Below are 17,356 nucleotides of genomic sequence, written 5' to 3'. Positions count from 1 at the left end.
TGAACATCCAACAGGGTTTTTTATTTGAATAGTATGGTAAGAGAGGAGGGAAAGAATCTTCTTTTTTTCTTAAAAAAAAAAAAATACAAAAAAAGTGTAGAAGGATATACAATTGAAATATATATATAATAAAGTAAATAAATAATACGAGGGAATGGATGAAAAAAAAAAAAAAAAAAAAAAAAAAAAAAAAAAAAAAAAAAAACTATACTAAAATGAAGAAATATATAAAGAAGTGGGGAATAATAATAATAATAAAATCAAAATCGAAAGGAATCAGAAGAATGTTTGGTATCCAATCTAGCCACTTCAGAGTACATTTGTAACGCACGTAAGATATGCATAGGATCCAATTCCACAGCTTCACCCAATTTTTCCAATACAGAAGCAAAACGACCCACTTTTTGTAGATACAATGATGATGCAGCATTTTCCACTCTGGCCACACAGTTCTCCATCAAGATCACCAGTTCTTCGTCAGTTGCTTCTTCCATGATATGCTTATCCAAGAGTTTACCAAGTCCCCAAGGTGCAGTACTAACAATCATAGATGGATTGCCATTATGACCTGATGATGTATATTTGCCACAAATTGAACTACCTGCTTTACTGCTTGTCAGTACATTGCCTGCCGTCAATCGTTCCAATCGGATGGCCAGATTGCTGAGAGAAGAGACCAATGCTGGATCAATGGTACGTGTTGATGGTTTGTATTGTTGTTGATCTTGTGATTTCATTTGTCGATGTTGATAAGTAGAATCACACGGTGTTAGATGATTATCAGCTACTAATGATATATCCAATTCGCGTACATCTTCAGGATCCAACCGTGGTGATGGTGCTAAAGAAGGTGGTTCTGTTGATTTAGGAGACATATGAGCCTTAAGTACGGGTGGTGCTTCCTGTGTCATCATTTCGCTCTTGTCCAATTCCATGCGAGCTGATAATTGTTTGGGATAAACCAAGCTAAGCATTTCCGGAGTTTCCAATCCTTTCAATCGTCGTTCACCTAATTCCATGATATGAAAACCAAGTCGTTTGAGTTGTTGCATATCACGAATAACAGAAAAACTGCCACTAGCCGCCGCCGCTGCTGCTGTTGCTGCTGCTGAAGTTGTCGTTGTATTTGTTGAATCATCAAAAGTAACAATGCCATTGTTTGTATCCAACACACCAGGGAAGTTTCGTAAAGCCGCTACTACATCTGAAGATACACATATTTGACCACCATCAGCAGCATTACAAATTCGACTTGCTTTGTTCACCACAGGTCCAAAATAATCCATTCGATTGGTAATAGGATTTCGTTCAAATACAGGCATACCCCAATGAATCCCCATACGTACTGAAAGTCCCCTGTAAATAATCACGTTATCTTTTTCAATTTCACGTCCTTCTTCAGTATCTAAGATCCCAGCTGGCCAATCAGCTTCTAAAAGTTGAAGTTGAACCGTAAAACACCAGAGTAGAGCCGCCGTAATAGATTGGAAACATACCATAAATGCGTCACCTTCTGTCTTGACTTCATATCCACCCACATTTCGTAGAGTACGTCGCAATAAGTTATCATGAATCTTAATAGCTGATCGCATATTTTCAGGTTGAGTTTCCCAGAATTGAGTAGAGCTTTTGATATCAGTGAATACAAGTGCTACTTGGTTGATAGGAGGAGGAATTTCTCTTTCCAATCTTGCCAAAGTCTAATAATAAATAAAAATAAAAAAAAAAAAAATAACACAAGTGAGATAAAAACTAACAAAACAAAATAAAAACAGATCTTTTTTTTTTTTTTTTTTTTGTATGAAGGAACTTACCGAGTCACCAGGTCCTTCTTCCTTTCCACGTCGTTTGTTCTTACCAACAAGCATACCAGTCAAATCATCCACTAATAAACCATTATCAGGTACACCGCCACGTCCAGGACCAATATTACCACCACGCATATGTCGGTATCGTTTATCACGCTTGTCAAAGAGATCACTAACACCAATGACCATTACCATGATATTGTCGTCAGCTCCATAAGTGATAGCAAAATCCCTTAATTTTTGAGCAGCTGCCATCAAGTCATCTTTTTCAGTTCGAGCTACATCCACAGCCGTTTGATAAGACATTCTATCCCAAAGTCCACGAGAGGCCATAATTACAAATTCATCATCTTCTGTCAAGTCAATTGTTGATATATAAGGATTGGCATTGACAACAGGAATCAAATGGAAATGACCGAAGCTACGAGATACATTCAATTCACCATTCAACAAACCAGCATTAGAGACATAACCACCAGCAGATCGAATACGAGATATCTCACTTGGATTGAGGGGAATATGTTTTTGAGTGATTTCAAAGGCTTGTCCATTGTTGCGAGAGATCACGGCAAGAGCATCACCTACATTGGCTACATACAGTTTGGTACCCACAATATAACACATTACAGCAGACGCACCCGAATCTTTTTCTTCACCAATGCTTGATCCAAGTTCCTTTTGCAGGCTCAAGAACATACGTCGTACAGCACTTACAATAGTGTCATCTCCTTTGGTCTTGCGAAGTTCATTGTAAAAATGGTAGGTCAGATTGTCGTTCAAGTATTTGGTAAGCTTGCATCCAGATTTCGAATTCTTGCGCCCATCAAAAAGTCCAAAAATACTTTCATCATCATTGTTACGGAATCGTGGCATCACCAAATCCCATGTTGCCAAATGATCACTAGGTCCCAACCAATCAGCAATACCATATGCCATAGAGTTCACTTCAGAAGGAGATGTTCGAACACGTCTATTGTGGAATTCTTCAGGTGTAGATACTCCAAGAATAGTAATGTCCATCAAACCAAGCATTCGTAATCGCGTCAATGCACTAAAATCAGATAAATCTTTTTCCTTTGGATTAGCAGGATCAGGATGGGTTTTCTTGATTTCCAATCGTTTATTGCCAGATAAATTCAAATACTTGAGTCCCAGATTCCAATTCCTAATATTTTTTATAGAATAATAGTAATAATAACAAAAAGATCAATATTTAGATTTCCTTTTTTTTTTTTTTTTTTTTTTTTTTTTTTGTAAAGAGATACATACCAATTCCAATCATAAGGCCAATTGGCAATATTGTACTTCAATAAATTGTTGCCAACATCCAATACCAAAAGTTTCCGTAGTTTGCCAATTTCTGCTGGAAGGGTTTGAAGTTTATTTCCATTGACCGCCAAAACACGTAAATAAGACAATTTTTCAATATCATCGGCTGGTAGAGATGTCAGTTGATTTCCAGAAAGATATAATTCATACAAGTGCTGATGACAGAGTCCATCAGGAGGGATTTCAAATAGATCATTGAAAGACAAATTCAGAGTGCGTAATTCCAAGAAGAGTGAAAGAGGAGACCAGATATCATCATCCGTTAATCGATTATCGCCCAAAAATAATTGTCGCAGTGATAATGAGAGAGGTGGAGGATGATTGCGAGGACTGGCAAAAAAGGAAGGTGGATTAAAGTTGGGTGGTGCTTGAGGTGATAATAAGTGATTTGATCCATTCCCTGTTGATGATAAAGATGCTGATGTGTTTGATGGAGTCAACGTATTGATAGACACAGGATCGGATGGCAAGCGCCGTATGCTATTGGTATTATTATTCGTATTGTTGTTGAGGATGCTGTGATTACTGTTGCTATTAGTGATACTGTTGTTACTACTGCCAATAGTAGCATTGTTGTTGCCGTTATTGTTGTTTTCACCACCATTGTTGTTGTTATTGATAATACCATCAATTTCCTTCATCGTATCATCAGATCCAGGATGATGAAGTGGTGGATTGAAAGTAGAATCGCCATTTGTCATTGGAACTACTCCTTGTCCAGCATTAGTACCTAGTTGAGCTTGTAAGACATTATCATTGGCAACAACAGAAGAAACGACCGCTTCACCTTGAGGAGTCAGTGGAAGATGTAATGCAACACCTGGGACAGAGTATGGTTCTGGGAATGATTCTAGCAAGTTGGATGAACAATTCAAGATTTGTAACGAAGGGCATAACCAAATTTCTTTAGGCAAAGTCTTCAGGTTGTTTTTTTGAGCATCTAGGATCTTGAGTTCATGTAACTTGGAGATTTCTGCAGGTAGGCTATCCAAATTGTTGTTTTGCACCGAAAGTCGTACCAGTTTATATAGTGAACCAATACTGCTAGGTATACAGTTGAGAGTGTTGCTATCCAGTACCAAATGTTCGAGCAGCACCGTATGCACAAAGATATCATCAGACAATGATGAAAGTTTGCAGTTCGAGAGATTCAGTTCAGTCAGGCGACACGATAAAGGAGAATGTGCTGTCAAGGCATTGTCAGGTTTAGGAGTTAGACTGAATTGAGTGAGATAATTCTTGTACATTTTGAGTCGTCGAAGGTGCAAAAAGTCGTAATTGGCAATACTAATAGAGTTATAATCGACAGATACTAGTTCCAATCTGGGTAAATCACAAAGAACTTCCAAGTCGGTAATAAAATTTTGACGTACATCTAGTTCTTGAAGTTTGACAAGTTTTGCAAAGGTTGGAGGAAGAGGTCCACTAATTCGATTGGCAATGGCATAAAGTGATTCCAAGTTGACTAATTGACCGAAATCATCTGGAAAAGCGTTGATCTTATTGAAACTGATATCCAAGCATTCCAAGCTGGTAATTTGGCAAACGACAGCTGGAAATGAAGTAAACGAATTGTTGGATATATAAAGAGTGGTAAGATATTTGAATGAGGCGAATGAGGATGGTAGAGAGTCCAGTCTATTGTTGTATACACGAAGAGCTCGTAGCCCTTCAATTTCATGAAGTTGAGCGTGTTGTAAATCACGTAGTCGGTTTCCAGATAGATTGAGTTGTTTAAGTGATCTTATATGTCGTGTTGATGCAGGTACAGAAATATAATCGTTGTTAGTAAGTCGTAATTGTTGCAATCCTTTACACATTTGTACAAAATCCACAGGTATTTCAATCAACAAATTTCTGGAGATGTCTAGAGATACAATTCGAGTAGCATGTTTATATAGGAAGATAGGAATCGTTGGTAGATTTCTAGCTTGTAAATCAATGTGAGCACCAAATTCAGCGTCATCTTGAGAGATTGTCTGATTAATATTTGGACCAAATGTAAATCGTAAAAGATAAGAATTATCTTCACGTCCAACATCTTCAATTTTGTCATCATCCGTATAACCCATTTGTTCCAGTAACATTTTTTGAATTTGTAATGGTCTTTCATTCGCTCCAAGTACACGTTCTATCATATCCAATAAATAAAAATGATAAATAAAAATACTCCTTTGCACCTTTCATTCGCACTAAATTACCAAGTTTGTGCCGCCTTAAAACCAAATTATATTTTGTCATATCAGGTAAGAAGAATTTCCCAGCTAATTTTTGCATAAGTTCAGCAGTTGTTGTATGTAAAGCAACTTGTAAAGTACCAAAGGTTTCATCAGGTCTAAAGATTCGAATACAAAACTATCATTTTTTTTTTTTTTTTGAAAATGAAAAAATATATCATTTGAGTATCCATCAGATTGATTGATCTTTTTTTTTTTTTTTTAGATTATATGTAGTTGGTGTTAACTTACGTTTTTCTTCTTGATGTCATATTTATCTTGATCCACGAGAGTATATTCATCAGAATCATGTGTTTCTTCATCTACAGCAGCAGTAGTTGACGATAAATCAGTAGTAGTCATCATACCAGGAGGTTGAACAGCCCAACTATCAGGTGGAGCCCAAGATTCCGCATTGGAAGGTATTTCAGAAACCTAATATTTGTAAAAGGAATGTTAGTGCATGACTTGTTTAATATATATAAATATATATATAATAGTAATAATAATAATAATAAAGGACATACCTGTTGATCACATAATGTAGTAGAAGTAGATGAAGGTATCAAAGTTGGTTGGATTTGATAATATTCAGGATTAACTATACCATCCATACTTGTAAAATTCTGGTCCACTATGATAAAATAAAGAAAAGAAAAAAAAAAAGAATGAATTCTAGTGACTGATCCATCACATGACAATAATAATAATAATAATAGTAAAAAAAAAAAAGTACTTACATTCGATATCCTATAGATCGAAAGGAGAGAAAGAAAAGAGAAATGCTGTAAGTTAATAAAAATGATATTGTCCCCGATTTCTTATATTACCTTCAAATCTTTTCTTGATTTATCCTTCATGTAATATATACTTCCATCTGACTTTTCTCTTTCTTTTGATTGTTTTTTCCCTGATTGTTGACCAACAGATCGTTTTCTTTCACTTGCAGAAGATGAAGAAGAAGAGGAGGACATCATATGATTGGCATTGGAATATAAGTTGGTAATTGGACCTCTTTGCATAAACCGTGAATGATCTTCTATGAGAGGTTGTTCCAAAGGATGTGTACTTCGATGAGCATAAATATCGTTGTCATTTGATCGTTTTCGAGGATTATTAGCGGATAAGGTAGAAGTTGTACTTGGAGCAGAAGAAGCTTGAGAAGATATACTTGACGAGTGAGTTGACGCTGTGTAGTTGTTATGAGAATAATTGGACATATTGAGTTCATTTCGACCTAACGACAAAAAATAAAAAATTTAAAAAGAATAAAAAAAAGAAAAAAGAATAATATATGAACTTACTTTTCTTTTTTGTTAAAACCCAAAATAAATGTCTTTTCTTATCCTTAGGAGCAGTAGGTGGATCTTTTTTTTTAAAAAAAAAAAAAAGAAAGAAAGAAAGAAAAAAGAAAAAAATTGAGTAACTAATAAGAAAGAAAAGAAGAATTATACTAACCTTGATCATGTTTGTGAGGATCACCAGAGTTACTTCGAGTAAGGGGTTTTTGTTGTTGTTGTTGAGTGGTATAATTCTGTGGTATATGAGATTCACCTATTTGTCTACCACCTCTGGGAAACGGTACAGGATTGGCATGTTTACAACGAGATGGGTCTTTTGTAGGTTTATCTTGAAAAGAGACTGATAAAGGTTCTCTAAAAGTAGTTGTAGGTTGTGTTGTATTGTCAAAAGAACGTCTACGTTGCATACTTGAATTGTTCTTAGATGGTAAGATGATAGGAGTTGAAGACTGTTCAGGAGATGGAATAGTACCAGTAGAAGAGTTTCGTATATGTCGTGAACAAGTCCGTTTACTTGTAGTAGATGATAATGTTTGAGTTGGTTTAGGAGGAAGTTGTAAAGGTGAAGCAGCTTATTACAAATATAAAATATATATATATAAAATTAATAACAATGACAATAATAATAATAATAATAATAATAATAATAAAGAGAGAGAGAGAAAGAGAGAGGAAGAAAAAAAAATAAGGGGCTGAGAAAACTGTTATTATTTTTTTTTTCTTTCTTACCTCTAGAAGACTCCTGGGAATGATGACCAAATACACGCGTGAAAAAGGAATCATGTTGATATTGTTTTGTATTAGAAGATGATGTATCAAAGGGAAGGGAAGGGGATTTGGAAACACCAGAGCCTAAAGGTGGCTGTTCCATAGTTGAAAGATGTGAAACTATTTTGGTAAAAAAATATTATGAAGAAAAGGAAAGAAAAAAAAAAAAAAAAAAAAAAAAGGAATATAAGAGAAAATTTGTTACACACACATACACAAAAGAAACGTAAACAAGGTGAGCGTTATATGTTTTTACATCCCAGCTTTTTTTTTTTATTCTCTCCTTTCTTTTCTCAATTTCTTATTTTTTTTTTTTCTTATTCTCTGTCTCCCTTTTTATTAAACTCTCCTCTCTCTTTTTTATTATCTTTTCCTCCCCTTTTTGTGGGGTTTTATATATATATAGACTATTTTTTTTTTTTATACCATGAACAATCAACCACCACCGTCTGTTTTACTTACTAGCTCCGAAGAACAACCAAACTCCTTATCAAGAAGACCTTCATCAGCTCGTTCTATTCTTATTCCTTCTACAAAACCAAATCCTGATCTCTTTCATGGTTTAAAAATTATGACTTCTACTCAACCTGAACATTCTACTCCAACTTCTCCTGTACCATCTCAAATTCAACCTGACCTTCCAATATTTAATAATATTGACGATTTCGAACTTCAACAACCTATTGGTAATATATATATATATATTTAAGACTCATCTATTATTATTATTATTATTATTATTATAGGTTATGGTTCTTCTGCTATTGTATATAGTGCTATTTACAAACCTATTAATAAAAGAGTCGCTGTCAAAATGATTGATTTAGATATGTTTGAAAGAAATCAAATTGATGAACTTCGGGTAAACAAGAAATTCTACATATATAAATATAAATATAAATATATAAAAAAAACATTTATTTAATTTATATCTTATTTAATATTTAATATAGAGAGAAACTGCTTTGATGGCTTTATCAAAACATCCTAATGTTTTACGCGTTTACGGTTCTTTTGTTCATGGATCAAAACTATATATTGTTACCCCTTATTCTGCTGGAGGTAAATATATGTATATATACTTTCTTATACTAATTTATCTTCTTATTTTGTCAGGTTCATGTTTAGATATTATGAAAACTGGATTTCCAAATGGTTTTGATGAACTTAGTATTGCTACTATATTGAAACAAGCTTTAGAAGGTATTGCTTACTTCCATAAGAATGGTCATATTCATCGCGATGTTAAGGCTGGGAATCTTTTGATGGATGATGATGGTACTGTCTTACTTGCTGATTTTGGTGTTTCTAGTTCATTGATGGAAACTGGTGAACGTGGGAAACGTAAAACATTTGTGGGAACAGTAAGTAATTCAATATCAATATTTATATCTATCTATATATAATGTTTTATTCTTCATATGCATTATAGCCTTGTTGGATGGCCCCTGAAGTTATGGAACAAGCTGGATACGATTATAAGGCTGATATTTGGAGTTTCGGTATTACCTCTATTGAACTTGCCACAGGTCATGCTCCTTTTGCTAAACTTCCTCCTCTCAAGGTATTAATGATGACTCTTTCTAGTGACCCACCTACTTTGGATCGTGAAACAACCGGACACAAATACTCTAAATTATTTAAAGATATGATTGACTCTTGCTTAATCAAGGATCCAGAAAAAAGGTACAAAAAAAATGTTAACTTTATTCATATCAATATACTCATTTTTTTTTTTTTTTGAATTTAGACCAACAGCTGAGAAACTTTTACAACATCCATTTTTTAAGCAAAGCAAACGTAAAGACTATCTAGTGAAATCTATTTTACAAGACCTGACACCTTTGGATCAACGCCCTCGAAAAAAGATTTCTCAACGACAGATGACCATCACAAAAACAGACGAATGGGATTTTGACAACGACGATGTCAATGATGACCTTCCTGATACTCATTCTATGATACCAACTTCTGATGAAACCAACGATCCACATCATCAACAACAGCAACAACAACAACAACAACAACAACAACAACAACAACAACAACAGCAAAGTACGAAACGACACATTTCATTTGGTGATGTCGTTGTAAGGAATCCACCTCAACCATCAGCTATATCCTCTTCAGCTGCAGCCATTGCAACTACAACTATGACTACAATGACTTCAGTAAATGCTGCATCTTCTAAACAACCTAAGAAATCTCGCTTTGTTATCGAAGAGACATCTTACAGTGATCATCCTGGTTCAATGCTTACAAATACTTCTATTCGATCTCTCAGTCCCTCTGCTATACCTGATGCTGCTGATACTAAAGATGATCAGAGTGTAAGTAAAATGGACAATTTTTTTCTTTTATCCAGTTACTTATTTAGTATTTTCTAATATCTTGAATAGGATGGTGAAATTACCAAAGTTGGACGTTTCCACATCAATCAAACCACATCAAGGCAAGCAAGTTTTAGTGATACTGCTAATAGTATGACGGATTCTTTGAATGATGAAAGGAATAATCAAGACAATCCAAGTAAGAATACAAGCAAAACAAAATTTATCCTGTTTATTATTATTATTATTATTATGATTTACTTATCTTATTAATTTCCTGATAGGTGATCGTAAATCAAGATTTGAAGTACTTAGTCATTCCCCTCAATCATCTACTAGTATTATGCTTTATCAAGGAGTACCACTTTCTCGCGAAAATTCAAATTATGGATCTCATGTACCACCACCATCGACTCTCTCTAGGGAAGGATCTGCGCGAACAAGATCACCTTTAGCTGAAAGAGAATTGGATAATCAATCAACAGGAGAATCAAGAAAAATTGGACGATTTGAACTCACCACAGCTGGAAGTGTCACTGACCCAGGTCGATTTGCACCTCTGGATAAGAACGAAGGTAACATCAAAAAAAAAAAAAAAAAAAAAAAAAAAAAAAAAAAAAGCTCCTTTGTTTTATAATTGATAAGTCTAAACAATAAATCATCATATTTTTTTTTTAATTCTTTTTTTTATTTTTTGAGAGGAATAGGACATCATGCATATGATTCATCTCATTCCATGTCAGCCTCTTCATCTACAACTTCACCATCGTCGTCATTATTGCGAGGTCAAGGTCTTCGTACTCATGGTAGCACTACTTCCGATTCATCTACAACACTATTGGCTCAATTCGAAGAACTTTTGCGATATAACGAAGCTCAACGTCATTTGATTCAGGAAATTTGCTCTGCAACCGGATTATCCAATATGATGGCCAAATCTAAGCAAATATCATCACCAAATCCAACAAAACCTGCCAATATAGTTACAACAGAAAGACCTCCAAGTGATGATATACAGGCTACTGTGGTAAGTGATAAATAAAAATATGAACTTTATGATCAATTTATTAACCAAAATAATGGTATTTATTCCTTTAGGCTTATTTGGAACAACTGTTACAATCGTCAACAAAAGAAAATATTCAACTTCAAAAAGAAAATGACAACTTACGACGGGAAATCGAACAATTACGTGGATCCAATATATAGTTTTTATTTAACTTACTGTATTTTATATATATTTGTTGAGGTGAAATATTTTTTGCCTCACCTGACTTCCAACAATCAATAAAAAAAATTCCGTTTCTTTTTTTCTCTGTTTCGTTCCTCTTTTTTTTTTTTATCAGTCTTTTTTATTTTATTTTATTTTATTTTTTTTACCTGGGTCCTTGTTTTTCAACTTCATTATCTATATTTGTTGTTTAAATAACAGATGAATGATACATCTTCAAATATCAATCCGTTGCCTAACAACAGCGATAACTCTAGCCAACAGCAACCAACAATCGAAACTCCTCCATGCTTATCCACCGAACTTCAGCATACCATTTCCAAAGTGACGGATCATCCTTACATACATTATAGCACAAATATCATTGGCGACAATATTTATCCATCTACTTCTTCAGTTATACATTCTCATGGTAAAACTAATAACAATACCGACAATATGGAAATACCTCGCATAGATACACATTTTGTCTCAACAATATATGATTGGCAACAACACTCCATGAACTTATCACAACATATGTATCAACGTGGACTTATAGAAGGTATTGGAAGTGATGTTGTTGTACTTGTACCAGCTTGGCAAGGCAAATACCATTTACATCGGCTGATATTGGACCAGAACCCATATTTTCAAACTCTGTTTCAGGGCGGATTCCTTGAAAGCACCACGAATGAAATCACTCTCCATTTTGACAAGCACACCTTTATCACTGCCGATTCTTTTCAATTTGTACTCGAAAGACTTTATGGAAAAATATGCTCTCCCGATATCAATCATACCAATGTCCAGCCTCTCCTAGCCACATGCTCTTTCTTCCAATTGAACAGTATGTGTGAACTTTGTGTGGAATTCATCTTGCAGACGTTATCCGATTATAATGCAATTGATTATTTGTTATTTGCCGACACCCATCTTCTCTATGGTTCTGATCGTATATGTGATGCTATCTTCACCTTTTTATGCCGGGAAGCCTATTCTATGGATCGTCGACTACTTGGTGGTATATCTCCAGCATGGTTGAGAAGGATTATGAACTCAGATGCCTTTTTTGTACCAAGGTAATCCCCCTTTTTGCCCCTAGTTTTTATCACATTATGCACGCGTACTCCGACTCACCCTTGTCCTTTTTTTTTTTTTTTTTATTTGGAAGTGAATATCAACGGTATCAATTTATGAAATCTCTTATTCATCAACAATACCATCATTGGTCTAAAGGGAAACAACAATCTGAATCACCTTATGTAATAATTCAATTGAATCAAAAGGAGTCAGCTTCATCGTCCTTGGATCACTCGGAAGAAGATTTGACAGAAGAAGAATGTGACAACTCAACGGCGCATGATTTATTTGAAGATTTCTGTGGAACACCGTCTTCATCAACAGAAACCAAAATTAATAACAAAGATAATGCGTCTGGAACGAAAATATCCTGGTCAACGGATATCGATTTACCGCCAACGTTACATCATCATCATCATCACCATCATCAACATCATCAACGACAACAACAACGTCAACGTCAACAACATCAACAACACCAACATCAACAAAAACATCAACAATACGATTACATTGGGGATGACATACAATCAGTCTTGGTAGAATACAATGAAATTATATCCAATTGTATATATTTTATGCATATGACTTTTGAACAATTGAATTCTATACGGAAGGATATCAATCCATTCACTGGTGAAGCCATGGTACCTGATACTATTCTGAAAGACGCCCTATGGAATCAAGTACAAATGCGTTCAAGGATTGAAACAGCAAAGGAACACGATAAAATGCTCGACATGACAACAACAATACCACCTGATACCAACCGAACACAGAATCAACATACCCAATATCCAATTCCAACTGATGATAGTATTTCATACACAGGTGAAACTGCAAAGTCTTACATTACAGCAAATCGGCAACCTCGTAACAAAGTACACATGAAAGATCAACCGACTGAATACCAAACTACGAATCCCCAAGAACCTTCGAAGTCGATATCAACAGCTTCACCAACAGTAGATACTACGCAGTATTCACAATACCCCCCATTCAGGTTCAGTGTAGAATTTAAAGATGTAGCAAATCTCAAAAGAAATGTCCGGATCTACTCAAAAACAGTATTTTATGCAGGGTAAAGCAAAAAAAAAAAAAAAAAAAAAAAAAAAAAAAAAAAGAATCTTTCTCCACTCATGGTTTATATATATATATAGATCCAATTGGAATATGTATATTCAAAAAACAAAATCTCAACGAAAAGAAATACCTCAGCTTGGGGTTTATTTGCATCGACAATCAGTCTCCTCTGAAATGAACCATCATCAACGACCACATCATCTTCATCATTATCAACACCATCAGCAACAAAACAACGACACTTCACTATCAGATCCTCCAATGACATCTTCCGCTCCTCACCAAGAATCTCTAACCAATAGATATCAAGATATTCTTTCTGATCAAGCTTCATTTTCTCGATTCTCTGATCATCGACGTGTGACTAAAACTTGGTTCAAGATCTTCTGTCCTTCAAGAGCACCAAAACATGCATTGACCTTGTTTCAAAGTAGTCCTGATGATTTTTCTGTATTACAAAGCTGGGTAAGATATGTATATAGGATGGACACGCTAGGTTTATTATTTATTTATATACTCATTTTTGCATTGGAAACAATAGGGGTGGCGAAGTACCATTTTGTGTGCAGATGAAATCAACAACAACAATAGGTCAACTAGTCATCATACCTCTCGTACAACAAATCCCAATGTATCGACTATGAACAGACCAACTCAACGTCAGGATAGAACCTCTACTTCATCAACAGAAGTACCAAGAATTTCAGATACTATTTCACCATCATCATCATCCTCTTTATCTTCCCCATCGTCATCGCCTCCACCATTATTCAGCTCTTCTATGACCAATCTACCTAACTCAATATCGTCTTATAGCCCATCTTCCTCACCAGAATCGATATCTGACCGTCCATCTGTATGTTGCTCTGAAATGAAAATCAGTCCTACCAAACGAACGTTACGCTTTTCGGTAGTGATGGGTCATGTTTAAAATCGTTATACTATAAAGTGGTTTTTAGTTATTAGAAATAAGATGATCTAGTATTTGGATATAGTGTAGTTTATCTTTTTATTTTTTTTCTTGAAATTAATAAAATAAAGAAATTCAATAGGATATTCCATGATTATTTCTATGATTTTACAGTAATCGTCTTTTGTTTTTATCTCAATTCGACAGAATATTATTTTTATTTTCATGCCTTATCTCATTCCAACTGAATTTTTTTTTTCTTTTGCGGACTTCAAAACAAATGTGTGATAAAAGTCGTGTTTTTATTTTTAATTTTCTCCTTTCCTTTTACAATACTTTTTCTTTGTTTCAATAATCATATCAATTCTTCATGGCAACTCGAACAAGTATATCTTCAACATCAACTTCAAGTAAGTTCAAAATATATTTATATATAAAAGTTTAAGCTATTGTCTTTTATTCAATCAAGTGGCTAATATTTGACTCTCCTCTCTTCTTTGTATTAAAAAACTAAAAAAAGAACGACCGTATTCAATGGAGAATGGATTCTCTCAAACCAAACGCAATCATACCTTCTCAAGACCACATCCTACTTTTTCTCCTCATCGACGTGTTTCTCTCACTAGTTCTTCTACTGGCCGACGATCTTCTTCAAGAACTATACTTGATGCTGTGGACAATCATTCTGTACATTCCAATACCACCAACAAAAATACCTCTACTGACGACGTGATCAATGAAGCAAAAACTCATTTACAAGATATGCTTGGAAGAGAAAAGTTAGCCAATGAACGTGCATCCATGATGGAATTGGAAAGGGATGAACTACAAAGTAAGATGGCCGATTTAAAGTCTTCTTATCAGCAAAGAATACATATCTTGGTGGATGAACTCGAACGGTACAAGAAGGCAGCCAATTCATCTGATCATCTGACAAATTTGGAAGAACAAATGCAAGATATGAAGCTTCGTTTAGCCAACAAGGATAATAGGATCAATGACTTGGAAAACAAGCTGATGGAATCAGAAAAGCAAAGGGGGGAAGAAGCGGCCGATACATCTGATCATCTAACAAATCTTTGGACATACAAAAGCGACATGGAAAAGCAAATGAAGGATACACAACAAAAACTGGCAGAGAAAAAGGATCACATAACTGAATTGGAACTCTTAACACAAGACTTGAATAATCAATTACAACAACTCAAATCTGAAACCAAACACAAATCTGCTCAACTGGAAGAACTGAAGAAACGATTGGAGGATCGGGAAACTACTCTTCAACAACGCGAGACAGAACAAAGGCTAATGGAAAAGGATCGCATAGCAGAATTGGAACTCTTAACTGAAGACTTGGATGATCAACTGCAACGACTCAAATCTGAAAACAAACACAAATCCACTCAACTAGAAGACATGGAAAAACAATTGAAGGATCGGGAAACTATTCTTCAGGAAACAAAAGATATACAACAAAGCCTGTTGGAAAAGAAGGATCGCATATCAGAATTGGAGATCTTGACGCAAGACTTGGATGGTCAACTACAACGACTCAACTCTGAAACCAGATACAAATCTACTCAACTGGAAGACATGAAGAGACAACTGGCAGAGAAAGCTGATACAGAAAATAAATTGAAGGACACACAACAAGAACTGATGGAAAAAAAAAACCGCATTACGAAAATGGAAATTTTGACACAGGACTTGGATGATCAACTACAACAATTCAAATCTGAAACCAAACACAAATCTGCTCAACTGGAAGAACTGAAGAAACAATTGGAGAACCAGGAAGCTACTCTTCAACAACGAGAAGCACAACAAAGGATGATGGAAAAGGATCGCATATCAGAATTGGAACTCTTAACTGAAGACTTGAATGACAAACTACAACAACTCAAATCTGAAACCGTACACAAAGCTGCCCAGTTGGAAGATATGAAGAGACGACTAGCGGATAGGGAAGCTACTCTTTCTCAAATGAAGGATACTGAACAAAGGCTGATGGAAAAGAACGATCGCGTATTAGAATTGGAACTATTGACGCAAAACTTGGATGATCAACTACAACAGCTCAAATCTGAAACTGTACACAAATCTGCTCAATTGGAAGACATGAAGAAACGATTGGTAGACCGGGAAGCACAACATGAAAGTCAGGAGGCTAAATGGAATATCAATATGGATGAAAGACTTGAGGATGCAATGGCAAGACATCGATCGCAAGAAAACAAGCTGAAGAAAGACCTGATGACAAAAATGGATACCATAAGGCAACTGCAAACTGACATTGAAAAGCTTGAAAACTGGGTACAAGAAAAGGATGATTTGTTGGAATCAAGTGCTGCTGATATTGCTCATCTACGAAGAACACTGACAGAACGAGAAGGTTATATCACTCGATTGCAACGGGACAAGTCTCATCTCACATCCACTTTACAGATCGCTCAAAACAAGTCATTGATAATGGTAGAAAAAGATGAACGTATATCGGATTTGGAAACAGCAATGTCTAAGGTGGGTGTTCAGCTCGATGATATGAAACAAACGATACACAAGATGTACTATGAAAAGACATCAATGAAGGAACAATTAGCCCGGGTCCAAGAAGAACTTGATGCTGTCTCACAGGAACGCGATGCACTCTCAAGGCAACTGGAAGAAGCACGAATGGAATTGGATCAGCAGTTATCACGCGATAAACAGCAACAACGTCAAACTAGAGAAAAACAAGAACAACTGGAATCACTGAAAAGGAAACATGTTGGTACTTTGAACGAACTGGAATCACTGGAAAAGAAATATGTGGGTGTTTTGAATGAACTAGAAACATTGGTGGCATATACTCATGATCTGGAAGAAAAAGTCAAAGAAATGGAACAAGAAAACAAGGTCTTCCAATCATCCACTACCATTTTAGAAGAAAAAGTCAAAGAAATGGAACAAGAAAACAAGATCTTACAATCATCAGCCGCCATGATGGAAGAACGAGCCAAGAGGATCAGTCAGTTGGAAACAACGGTGGAAGGTATTCGTGGTCAACTATCCAGTGCTATCGATCATCGACGTGATGTGGGTCAGAAACATGCCAGTTTATTGGATGAACTACAGAATTGGAAAAGTAAAGCGGAAAGGTTATTTGAATAGTCTTTTATTTTTATTTTTATTTTTACTTTTTACTTTTTACTTTTTACTTTTTACTTCTTTATTACTATGATACTATTTCTTTTTTTTGATTTCGTTTTTCTTCATCTCAATAAATATATTGTACATATCCATCATTATTATATTTTTGTTATTGTTATTTCGAAAAAG

The 17,356-nt window shown here is 35.1% G+C and overlaps 4 protein-coding genes across 4 annotated transcripts; 3 read left to right on the top strand and 1 right to left on the bottom strand.

The window, feature by feature from the left end:
* Positions 1 to 260: 260 nt before the first annotated feature.
* On the bottom strand, positions 261 to 6,573 carry BX664DRAFT_363060 (uncharacterized protein; the record flags this gene model as incomplete). The annotated part of the gene is made up of 9 exons (XM_051548356.1): positions 261 to 1,700; positions 1,815 to 2,973; positions 3,078 to 3,692; positions 3,848 to 3,849; positions 3,965 to 5,268; positions 5,318 to 5,492; positions 5,606 to 5,676; positions 5,722 to 5,788; positions 6,184 to 6,573. The coding sequence occupies 9 exons, from the start codon at positions 6,571 to 6,573 to the stop codon at positions 261 to 263; spliced, it is 5,223 nt and encodes a 1,740-aa protein (XP_051404298.1).
* Positions 6,574 to 7,969: 1,396 nt separating this feature from the next.
* On the top strand, positions 7,970 to 10,609 carry BX664DRAFT_367611 (kinase-like domain-containing protein). The gene is made up of 10 exons (XM_051548576.1): positions 7,970 to 8,108; positions 8,169 to 8,284; positions 8,376 to 8,484; positions 8,539 to 8,786; positions 8,855 to 9,008; positions 9,069 to 9,108; positions 9,173 to 9,752; positions 9,822 to 9,951; positions 10,037 to 10,327; positions 10,452 to 10,609. The coding sequence occupies exons 1-10, from the start codon at positions 7,994 to 7,996 to the stop codon at positions 10,457 to 10,459; spliced, it is 1,791 nt and encodes a 596-aa protein (XP_051404297.1). The 5' UTR covers positions 7,970 to 7,993; the 3' UTR covers positions 10,460 to 10,609.
* A 488-nt stretch (positions 10,610 to 11,097) lies between these two features.
* Positions 11,098 to 14,195, top strand: BX664DRAFT_319412 (uncharacterized protein). The gene is made up of 4 exons (XM_051542940.1): positions 11,098 to 12,044; positions 12,137 to 13,126; positions 13,206 to 13,593; positions 13,670 to 14,195. The coding sequence occupies exons 1-4, from the start codon at positions 11,185 to 11,187 to the stop codon at positions 14,057 to 14,059; spliced, it is 2,628 nt and encodes an 875-aa protein (XP_051404296.1). The 5' UTR covers positions 11,098 to 11,184; the 3' UTR covers positions 14,060 to 14,195.
* A 185-nt stretch (positions 14,196 to 14,380) lies between these two features.
* On the top strand, positions 14,381 to 17,244 carry BX664DRAFT_319409 (uncharacterized protein; the record flags this gene model as incomplete). Its single annotated transcript, XM_051542939.1, has 3 exons — positions 14,381 to 14,448; positions 14,559 to 15,149; positions 15,675 to 17,244. Coding segments are annotated over exons 1-3 (2,141 nt in total), but the record flags the coding sequence as incomplete, so codon positions are not given.
* Between the last annotated feature and the right edge of the window lie 112 nt (positions 17,245 to 17,356).

This window comes from Halteromyces radiatus, assembly GCF_025201355.1.
Source record: "Halteromyces radiatus strain CBS 162.75 chromosome Unknown BX664scaffold_1, whole genome shotgun sequence".
In the NCBI taxonomy this organism is placed as follows: Eukaryota; Fungi; Mucoromycota; class Mucoromycetes; order Mucorales; family Cunninghamellaceae; genus Halteromyces; species Halteromyces radiatus.
The sequence above is the reverse complement of the archived record's forward strand: the minus strand, read 5'-3'. Positions and strand labels throughout refer to the sequence as shown.

Coding starts and splice junctions, on each gene's coding strand:
- BX664DRAFT_367611 (XM_051548576.1), top strand. CDS start 7,994: ATGACTTCTACTCAACCTGAACATTCTACTCCAACTTCTCCTGTACCA. Junction 8,787..8,854: donor GTAAAACATTTGTGGGAACA/GTAAGTAATTCA, acceptor TATGCATTATAG/CCTTGTTGGATGGCCCCTGA. Junction 9,109..9,172: donor ATCAAGGATCCAGAAAAAAG/GTACAAAAAAAA, acceptor TTTTGAATTTAG/ACCAACAGCTGAGAAACTTT.
- BX664DRAFT_319412 (XM_051542940.1), top strand. CDS start 11,185: ATGAATGATACATCTTCAAATATCAATCCGTTGCCTAACAACAGCGAT. Junction 13,127..13,205: donor AAAACAGTATTTTATGCAGG/GTAAAGCAAAAA, acceptor ATATATATATAG/ATCCAATTGGAATATGTATA. Junction 13,594..13,669: donor TTTCTGTATTACAAAGCTGG/GTAAGATATGTA, acceptor TGGAAACAATAG/GGGTGGCGAAGTACCATTTT.